Here is an 11,049-nt window from a genome sequence, read left to right on the forward strand (position 1 = left end):
TCCCTGCTGTTTTTGTTTTCTGCTGTCTTTTCTTTTCCACTTCCTGCATTTTTGATTGCAGAGCAAGAGTTCACTCTGCTCTGTGTCCATGATTCTGTTTGTGCTTCCCTAAAACTTGATCCAGGGACTGGTCTCTTGTCTTGCAAGGGTGCTCTGAATGTAATTTAGCATTGCTTTCAGAAGTGGTACCAGGGACTTTTGCCTCCATCTAGACCATGAAAGTGTTACAGTCAATATTTCTAGTAAATGAAGTAAGAAAGGGAACAAGTTCTAGGAATTATTTTTTTTCCTGATTCTGTTGGGTCAGTTGTGTAAGTGACTCTTATGAGATTCTTACGTTCTTGTTCACCACTTTTACCTTTCAAAACCTACTGGACTTGATCTTTTTATTCCACTAGTTTGCTTGCCCAGTCCATTAATGGTAATAGTTGTGGCCAGCAGGTCAAATATAAGCAGTATCATACTAAAGTGTTTAATTAAGATGTCAGAGCAGTATTTTCCTTACATTTTTTAACATCAGCCCTGTGGATATTGCAGCTGAATACCCTTGCCAGACAATGACTTAGTGTAGTTGTGACTAACGTTCAAATCTCTTGACACTGGCCCCTGTGCTCAATCTACTTGGACACAGTTGTCTCCCCTTAAATTTTTATATCACTAAGGAAAGGTGTTGCCTCTGTGAGATAAAAAACCAAACAAAAACAACTGAACTGACAAATATGTAAGGTTTTTTGTTTCCCCTTAAGGGGCATGCTTAGTGAATGATCCTCTGAATCTGGTATGAATTAATCCCATATCAGGTAGCAGGAAAAGAGATGACTTATTCTTGTATTGAAATGACTGTAAAATAGGACATTTCCAGCAAAAGCTACTTGGTATCTTGCCATAACACTAATTAAGTGAAATCATCTTGTAATTATGATACTGCCATGTCAGAATCTACCATCAAACTGATATTTTCTTTTTTTTCTAGGAGCATCTTAAGATCTCCCTGGAGATATGCCTCACTTGGCACTCGGGTAGAGAGATACAGATGCAGTTTGGGTTTGTTGGCAGGCTAAGATGTGTATGTTCTGTATTTGTCTGTGGAAAATATACAAAGTTTTCTGTTATTTGGGCATTAAAATTTATTTGAAGGGGTTATTTTTACTGTCATTGTTAGAGACTGTAAGTTGCTCTAGACCCTTGTTTGCTCTTTTACAAATCAACCAGAGCCCCAGTGCTGCAGACCTGGCACAATGTGATGGGCTTTAGGGGACAGGCAGATCTTCAGCCTTCCCAGCAAGGAGCTGGTAATGGGACCTGAGCCAGGACGTTGTAGTCTGAAGTGGAATTCACTCTTGTGTTTGGGAAACCTGTTGCCTAGTTTTCCTGGCAGGAACTGATACTGCTCCTGTTAGGCACGGAGGGGGATGTAGCTCATATGAAATTCAGTGTCATGGAAGTGAGTTGTCTGTGGTGCTCACAGTGGCTGTTGGGCATCTGAGTTCTGCCTTCTACATAAGTGACCCTTTGCTCTTGCTGCTGAGGGAGGTCTTGAAAAGCAGCATCTGGCCTTGGGGCTGGCTGCCTTCCCATAAGCAGAGTGTTTGCTCTCTGGGCTCCGCTTCCAGCCCTTTCCCTTCTTTCTTCATTTTAGAGCATGCCTTTGCCTTCTTCCACCCCTTTCTTAGGAATTCAAGAGTAAAGGCAGGTTGTGGTGGTTGTTGGTTCATTGTTTTTTTTATTCCCACAAGTGAGTATAGAAGTAGGCATGAGTGGAAAAGTGGGTGTGAGTAGATGGAGGGACCCCATCTCCAGCCATAGTTCCTTAAAGCATCTCCTAACTACTATCAAGCCCTGCTGACCCCTTCTGCTGATAGCAAGCTGAATGCTGCTCTAGTTGTGTTGCAAGCCTGCTTTTTTAATACAGATTAAGAACTGCTGAGCTGGCTTTGATAAATGTTTTGCAGCAAGGTGTTGGTGGGAGATGCAGCTGGGCTGTCTTTAAGTCACCAACACACAGGTGCTTAATCTGTAGTGTTAGTTGGTGTTTAGCCTGCTGCAGCTGATAGCTGCCTCTGCTTCCCAATGAAAAAGTGATTAGAGAACCTTCATCCCCAGACTTTCCATGTGTTTTCTTAGCATGTATTTACTTGGAAAAAGTTTTGCAACTTGGGTTTTGCCTCTGCAGGTGTTGCATGAACTGACTTGGAAGTAGGATTGTCAGTTCAACCAATGTATGACTTCGAATTACAAATGAAATATTCAGTTTATATGTATATATATTAATATATATGTATGAAATACACATTGGTGAAACTTCAAGGACAATGTGCTTGAGATTGCTGGTAGCTGTGGTGGTGAATTGGGTGTGAAATGCAGTTTCGGTGTAATTGGAGGAGAATGAATGCAAGTTTTGCCTTGCTTGGTTTTTTTATTTTAGCAAGTGGCTCAATGGATTCGTGCTTGATGATCTGGAGTATGAGACCTCAGACGAGAGCCTATCGCTTTGTGGGCCACAAAGATGCAGTGATGTGTGTGCAGTTTTCACCTTCTGGTCACTTGGTGGCTTCAGGCTCTAGAGACAAAACAGTCCGTTTGTGGATTCCCAATGTGTAAGTATCTATTCCCTTCTCTCTCTCTTTTTGTGTTTTAACTGTGGATTGGGTTTCTCCTTGCTTCTTGATAGTGGTTCTCCAGCCATGAGACTGTGATCTATTTGAAGGAAAGAAGAACCATTTGATGTGGCAGCTCTGACAGAGGAGAGGTAATTTGGTCTTGAAATTGCATTGGAAAAAAACTAAAATCCTTTGCAAAGTTTAAAGTCGGTGTTAACTTTCTGTGTTGATGTCACTAATGTGTGACATCAGTGGTGAACTGTAGGATTTTTCTTCCCCTTCCTCCCCCAGTTTGTGTTTGTTCCCAGTAAACTGATCCTTTGTGTCTCTGTCAGTGTTACACAAGATAGTGAAACACAAGGTGGGGTTTAGTGATGGAGATACCTGTTCTGTGAGCAGGGTAGAAGTTAGTAGCTTGCATACTTATTGTAGTCCCCAAACTGTTATCCTGTTAAATTCTAATGGAGGAGGTAGCAAGCCACCCTGTCTTTCTGTTGTTCTCTTCTGTCTGTGAGTATTGAGCTTATTTTAACACACAAGATGCTGGAGGTGTATTTTGGACCAAGATTCCGTATGCCTGTTGGGTCTCTAAATATCTTGCACTTTGGTCTATAAAGGTGCCCTGTCTTCATTTGCCAGAAGAATGTCTCATGTATTTATCTGTAAATACCTTGTATTTTGTCTTGCCTGGCTGTGTTACTGGTAGCTTGCTCAATGCCTCACACCAGACACATAGAATTCAGCCATGTTATTTCGGGTTTGAGGCTGTACTGGAAGCGTTCAGCTGGAGTAGGGGCCATTCCAGGAATAGCTGTGAGGTAGTTGCCTGCTTGGCTCTGTCTAGATGAACTGTGAAGATACTTCACCTCCCTTCTCACCTGCCTTGTAGAAAAGGAGGTTGTAACAGAATCTCAGCATCTTCTTTTATATTGGTGTTTCCAACAATGCTATTTTAAATGGTTGCACAAATTAACAGCAGTATTTTTGCCCCTTTATAGGAAACCAGTGTTGAACAACTGGTTTTAGCTACATAATCTGTATAGCTCATGAAGCATGACTTTATTTGGGGTTGGTCAACATTTTCTTCCTCATGTAAGATAGGGGTTTCTTATAGAAGTGGTGACTAATAGCACTTCTCAGCATGCAGAAACTTTGTATTTTCAGGTACATAACGTCTTTGCTGTCCTGTTGTGCCATTTTGAAGTATTTTTTTTTTCCTTCTGTATAGCAAAGGAGAATCTACTGTGTTCAAGGCTCATACAGCAACTGTAAGAAGCGTTCATTTCTCCAACGATGGCCAGTCCTTAGTTACAGCTTCTGATGACAAAACAGTCAAAGTGTGGACAGTTCACAGGCAGAAGTTTCTGTTCTCACTTAGTCAACACATAAACTGGGTTCGCTGTGCCAGGTAAGTTTAACTTTCTGACAACTAGAGATGGGGATTTATTACTCAGAGCAGAGACTGAACATCACTGTCGTGTGTAACACACCTCTGTGCAGGATGATTCAAGAGTGTCTACTGACTGAAATATGTTGTTGACCTGTAGAGAGGTCCCTTGGCTCATAGTTTTGAACCCACTTTGGGTTTCTTCAGTGATCTTTGTCAAAAGACTTTTCTAAGTGATTTGCTTTTGCCTGCTATGGAGACTTTTGCATCTTGAAGTTGCAAACAAAAGCAAAATGAGAGGTTTATAATTGTTATTTCAGCTTAGTTACTTCTAGACTTGTCATGCCTCTAGTTAAAAATGATCGCCTGAGCTCCTTCCAAAATGCTGCAAATGCTGCCATACTAAAAACATTATTTTCTGATAACTGTCTTGGATTTGGTCTTCAGTTGTTCTTCTCAGTCGTTCTGAGGAGTTTTCATGTGTATATATGTATTTAGGATAAAGCCACAATCTCTCTGTAAATGAAAAGTTGAAGTAGTTCTTGAATGTGGTGGTGGCAGTGACTGGTAGTGCTATAAATGCCTGCCATAGAGCAGAAGAAGTGTTTTTCCAGTATGGGTGATGATGATGATCTTTAGTTAGATACTCAAGTCCTGATCTTGTAAAATGTCTGCCTCTGAAGAAAGATTGATCTCGTGTATGAAATTTTAAGATACAAGCTTAATACATCCTTCTAAGGCACTTAAGGGATGAAGCAGCTTCTGCTGCAACTGTTACCTTGGGAGTAATTTTATTTCTCCAAATGCTTGTGGCAAAGGGAGGAATTGTTTTGAATCAGGGTAAAGAGACAACTTGAGATACACTCAAAATTGAAGCAAGTAGAACAGATCTGAAGTCAGACTGAAGACATTTCTGTTGATTATGTTATGTGCTTGGGGAATTAGAGATACTGTGAGGACCTAAGGTTTATTTTTTCTCCCTCAAATTATGGTGGTTGGATTTTAAGTCTCACTGATGCTGATATGACTTGAATGAGTATTACCAGTACACCTTGACAGGTGGCCAAATCCAGTTGATGCCATACACCTTTTGTTTGGGGGCATTTCCTAATTGCTGTATCTTTTGTCTTAGGTTCTCTCCTGACGGGCGATTAATAGTGTCAGCCAGCGATGATAAAACTGTCAAACTGTGGGATAAAACCAGCAGAGAATGTATACATTCCTTCTGTGAGAATGGGGGGTGAGTACCCGGGGATACTTGAGGACCAGCCTTTTTGTGATTGCTGAAATGAATCACAGGATTGTCAGAGTTGGGAGGGCCCTCTAGAGATCATCTAGTCCAACTCCCCTGCTAAAGCAGGATCCCTTGGAGCACATGACTCAGGGCTGCATCCTGGCAGGTCTTTAATTTAATCTCCAGAGAAGTTGGCTCCACAACCTCCCTGGGCAGCCTGTTCCAGGGCTCTTGTCACCCTCACTGTAAAGAAGTTTTTCCTCGTATTTAAATGGAACTTCCCATGTTCCAGCTTGTGCCCATTGTCCCTCATCGGGTCACTGGGAACTGCTGAAAAGAGTCTGGCTCCATCCTCCTGGCACCCATCCTTTAGATACTTGTAGGCATTAATAAAGTCTCCTCTCTGCCTTCTCTTCTCCAGGCTAGAGAGTCCCACCCAGCCTTTCTTCATCAGGGAGATGCTCCAATCCCTCAGTTATCTTCGTTGCCCTCTGCTGGACTCTCTCCAGTAGTTCCCTGTCTCTCTTGAATAGGGGAGCCCAGAACTGGATGTAGTATTCCAGATTTGGCTTCACCAGGGCAGAGTAGAAGGGGAGAATGACCTCTCTCAATGTGCCAGCCACACTCTTCCTTATGCATCCCAGGATTCCATTGGCCTTCTTAGTGGCCAGGGCACATTGCTGGCTCATGGATAACTTACTGTCTACCAGCACTCCCAGATCCTTCTCCTTGGAACTGGTTTTCAGCAGGTCCACCCCTATGAGGATACCTGGTAAATGTACCCCTAGTTTTGTGACTGCAGTCAGAGGCCCTTATCCTGGCAATAATTTCTACCTCTTCAGAAATCATTAGTGGCTATTACAAAACAGTCAGCAGAGGATGAGATGCAAGAGCTCTTGGAGTAGCTTAGATCTTCTTATGACTTGTCCAGTTTGGAACCTTGAGATTATATTTCATCTGTCACATCAAGCCTTAGTTTCTTTATCCTTTATTATTTCTGGAGGTGCTTAAATTCTTTTTTTGTTCTTCTAGTTCTGTTAAGCCTTTTGCTCTGATTGAAGTGAACTAAAAGAGCAGAAGTGTACTGGCAGATTGGTGCTTGGGTGCTTTGTTTCATCCTCAAGTATTTGAATAACACAGTTATTCCATAAAATACTCTATTCAGAAAGACAGTTGTTGAACTGGACTTTTCTTCATGAAGAGTATTGAGCCACAGCAGAAGTTTCTTTGTCTAGAAACACAAAAGTCTAAAGAGAGCTGAGACTGGAGTCTTCCTATTTTCTTGCTACACTGAATTTTTAAGTACAAAGTTGTTTTTTCCAGGTAATATACAATGATATTAAGACAAATTCAGACAGTTATTTTTTCCAGTGCTTTTAAGAATATACTTTGTCCAAATAACCAGTTGAAATATCTCTGCTTCCTCATCTGTTGTTATAAGATGCTAAGTATTGAATCTCATGAACTGTTACAGGGATGCTCAAAGGGTTATTTTATCCAATTTCTTGCATGGATTGGGTGAGGAATTAAAAGATGCTCTTCACTGAAGGTTTTATTGTACTTGTGTGTTCAAGATAAAAATTAATTGCATATAAATCCAAAAAGAAATTTAGTCTGAGCCTTGCTATCTTGTAAGTGGCAACATGTGCTTCAGACACAAATTCAGGAAGTTCCATCTTAAAAATATGTAAGACTATAGAAGAAATAGATCTGTTTAGTCTTGTACATGCTGCTCTAGAAATCCAGTTAATTTCATAGGAAATGTGTGTTACGCAAACATGAAGTGGACACTTGAAAATGTTGTGACAGTCAGATCCATCAGGTTGTGGGAGACTTTTGTCCACAGCTCCTACATCTGTAATGTAAAACATTGAAGCTGGCACACTTGGATAAAATCCTGCAGTCTGCTTGGGGTTATAAGCAAAGTCTTGACAGAAATTCAGCAATTTGAATTTTCAGGTTATCTCCTCCTTTCTGTAATGTTCGATGCACCATAATGTATCTTCCCCTCTTGAAAAGACCTTTTTGATCTTTAGCAAGAGCTGAATGTAAACAGTTGGATTTTACTGCAATTTACAGGTTTGTGAATCATGTGGAATTTCATCCCAGTGGTACCTGCATTGCTGCAGCTGGTGCAGACAACACAGTGAAGGTGTGGGATGTTAGGATGAATAGACTCCTTCAACATTATCAAGGCAAGTTAAGATCCTAAAGTCAGAACTTTCCACGTATTTATATGAATTGCTCTGAAATCCAAAGATTGTTTCTCTATCACCTGCTGATCTTCCAGAAAGGCTGGGTTAGGCCTGCCAGTGGAAGCCTTTTTTTCTATTTCCCACCAAACATTATGATTTACTTTGTGCTTCAAGACCAATTCTCATATATTGGCAAGAAATAACAGTTCCAATTTCTCCTCTTGCCACCATCAAAAAAGGTCAAAAAGCAACATTGAAACTTTCCCATGTTGCAGGTGTGCATAGATGTTATCTGCCATGCCACTTAGCTCATTCACTGTTCTTGAGGGGATATGCAGTAAAAAGGATGTGGCCTTTGCTTCCAAGTAAGCCTACAGGAGAGGAATCAGATGCATTCCAGCAAAACAAAAGGTCAAGTCCTTCATGAGGAAAATGAGGAAAAGCTCACAAAAGAGGAAAATCAAGTGTCTCAACCAATTTCAAATCTCTACCATGATCCATGTTTACAGTTCCTTCTCCAGTATCTCCTTTGGTTCTCAGCTTTCAGAATTAGCCTTGAACTTGGTATGTCTTGTCCAGGTTGGCTTGTCCTTGGAGTAACTAGTTTTCATAGTTAGGAACCTACATAATAATTCTATTTTTTAACCCTTACCTCAAAAGTGGCCTGTCCTCCCATGGACAGGTCTTGTCAAACTGGTCAGTGCTGCCATTTGGTAGAACTGGACAGGAAAAAGTCCTTTCCCAGCCCTGCAAACTTGTTTGAGCTTGATCATACTGTTTTGTGCTTGTTAGTTGCTTGAGCCTAAATGTGTTTTTTTTCTTCCTTTACTATTATATTTAGGGCTGTCATATTATTTTGTAAATCTATACATTCTCAAGCATAATTTCTGGTTCAGATAGCTTATTAAACTTAATTTTGTTAGCTTCTCATGAAGACTGCTTTTGGCATCCTACTGAAGCAGGCACCAGGCTGGAGCCTGGTGTGTTATTCTGTCTGCCATCCACATCATACACTGTCAGTTACTCCTGCAGCAGCTTTGCAGCTGAATGCCAAGCAGAAAAAGAGTAGTAAAATAGCTTGCAGTTAATTCCTGCTAACTTTGCAGTTAAGAGACAAAAACTGAGTTCTGAATTAAAGCTGTTGGTCCTCCTGGCTTTATGTAACTATAATTGTTTTTTTTAAAGTGCTTTTGACCATGTATCTCTTAACTGACAAGGCAATGAAAGAATTTTCAGGCCAGCAATGCAAGTTCTCCAGTTTCCCTTGAAATATAAAGGCAGAGAAAACGTAATAATGTTTAAAGAGCAGAGTTTTTCTGTCTGTCTTCCTTCACAGCAGCCTTTGAAAGACTAGGCCTCTTCTGGTAGATAAGAGCAATTGGGCATTACTCATCTTGAAGCAACTGCAGATTGTCTGCAGTGAAGATACTAAGGTTTTGAAAGTCCTTTGGGTTCTATAAAAAAAGTAAAAAAAGTTCCCCAAAAAGAAATTGCTATAGAGTAGGAACAGTCTATGGGCTTTGGAATGCTTTCTTATTTCTGCTGTATTTAGAGAGCTGTCCTTTTGCTCTTGGCATATAGATGGAAACACCATTTTTATAACCTCATTGGACTATTAAGCACTGAGAGTGACACCACCAACATTGGAACATGTTCCTTATTTTTAGTATTAACTTCCTGCTCCTGGATTGTGTTTTATTCCTGCCCTCTAAATGTGGGATCCTCCTCTCAAGTGTATTCTCCCTGTGTAGTCAAATTAAGCACTCTTTGAACTATTTTACAACTGTAAATGTGCCTGAGCTCCTTGAACTCTCATATAATGTGATTGATTTTTTTATTTCTTCAGTTATTCTTACAGACTCACAATCATTTCCAGTTCTCTGATAGTTAACAAAATCTAATAGAAATCAAACCTTTTGAGGACTGTTGTTCCAATTCATCAGTACTGGGCTGCTTCAGTTACAACAATAAATACTGAAATATGCTTCTTGTGTAATAAGCATTGTTAACTTGTGACCCCTGTCAAAACCTGGAAATACCTTTCTGAAATCTTGTTACTAAACTAGGTAGTATGTTTAAATACTTGAGCAGTTTTGGATTGTTCTTCAACCGACTTTATCAGCTTTTCAACAGTGGCAAGATCTGCAGTGCATGTTTCCAGCCACAGTATAACTTGGCTCAGAAATCATCTCTTCCTGCTTTCCATGTACTGCTATTAAATTGTCCACATGTAATGTTGTTTAGTTTGGCTGTCAGGTTTATTTTTTTCTCTTGGAGTTATATATTTCCCCAGAATTCCACCCCTGTTGAATGGCAATTTAGTCTGACACCCTTGCTATTGAAGCAATCTTTTGCTGATTTATTTTTAATCAGCTATGATGTAAATTCCAATTGTGTATTAAACTTTGATCTAGGAATAGTGATAAAAGCCAAAGAAAAACCTAAAATTGCACTGGTAACTGTGTTTGGTCACTTAATGCAGATGTGGCTGGAAACTGATGCATTTGTAACATGTTCTGGAAGATGTGCTTGGAACTCCTGCTCTCCTGAGGGTTTTCGCATATGCCTTTGGCTAGATCTGGTCTAGTTTTGTGGCACTTGGAAAGTGAAGCTGCCATCGCAGTTCCACTAGAGGGCGACTGTTCCTCACTAGCTGCTTGTGCTGCCTGGTTTCAATGGAAGATGTTCCAAAGATTGAGTTGCATCGAGGAGTTAATACATAAGTAGCTCTGCCACAGATTTTTGCGTGTGAAATTGAGTTGTTTTCCAAAGTTGATGAGTCTTCTAGCAGTTTTGGCTCTTGCTGCCAGGACTTGTTCCACCTTTGAGTTTTGTAAATGAAAGTAGGAAGTAGAGAGCAAACTGCAAAACCTTTTGTATGGTGTGTGTGGTTTTTTTAGCAAAGTATGCTCTGGTTGCATTTACTAAATGAACAATGTTTATTACCTGACATTTTTCCTGTGCAAAATTGTGGTGGGGAAACTTCTACAAGTTTATGGAAACAGTTCTAACCTTTTATTAAAAAATTGCTATTTTAAAAAGATCAGCTGGTATTTTTACACAGTTCAGCTGGGGCTGGATGGATGGGTCAACTGGTGACTGCGGCAGTGTCAAGACCATTCTAATTTATCTTCTGACTGATGGTTACTAAGAGGTTGCATTCACTAATTACATAAAAGTAGCATTGCCAAACTTGAGACAGTTATGTTCAGCCACTCTGAACACAACTCAATTTTAGTAATTGCCCCCGCAGTGTAGGTCCTTTAAGTACCCATTATTTTTCTAGGGCTTGGCTAATGGAAAAATAACCTTGTAGCAACAAGACAGGAGGAGATGGCACCTGGTGGTGCCCTGGGTTTATTGTTTACAACATGAAATTAAGAGACGTTGCAGAAAGTGTTGGCAAGTTTTTGGAGAAGACTCCTGAATGGTCTAGTGAGAGGCATAGGCATGAGCTGGTCTGGCAGAAGGGACATGGAGTTTTTCTTTGAGCTTACAACAGCGAAGAGCTCCTTGGCACAGTAGCTGCAACTGCTTACACAGCCAGTCTGTGTGAGTCCTTTCCAGTATGAAAAGGTTTTTGGTGACACTGGAAATACTTTATTCATTATCTGTAAATTGGAGGATATATCA

At 40.4% G+C, this 11,049-nt stretch overlaps 1 protein-coding gene across 1 annotated transcript in view; it reads left to right on the top strand.

The window, feature by feature from the left end:
- The window catches only part of POC1A (POC1 centriolar protein A), a 57,350-nt gene that overhangs the window by 6,747 nt on the left and 39,554 nt on the right, over positions 1 to 11,049 (top strand). Inside the window, exons 4-7 of the mRNA XM_009995838.1 lie at positions 2,426 to 2,597; positions 3,829 to 4,008; positions 5,120 to 5,227; positions 7,301 to 7,416. Of these exons, the coding sequence (XP_009994140.1) occupies positions 2,426 to 2,597; positions 3,829 to 4,008; positions 5,120 to 5,227; positions 7,301 to 7,416 (576 nt within the window). The remainder of the gene's footprint in view (positions 1 to 2,425; positions 2,598 to 3,828; positions 4,009 to 5,119; positions 5,228 to 7,300; positions 7,417 to 11,049) is intronic.

Source organism: Chaetura pelagica, unplaced genomic scaffold (genome assembly GCF_000747805.2).
Source record: "Chaetura pelagica isolate M959 unplaced genomic scaffold, ChaPel_1.0 scaffold114, whole genome shotgun sequence".
Lineage (NCBI taxonomy): Eukaryota > Metazoa > Chordata > Aves > Apodiformes > Apodidae > Chaetura > Chaetura pelagica.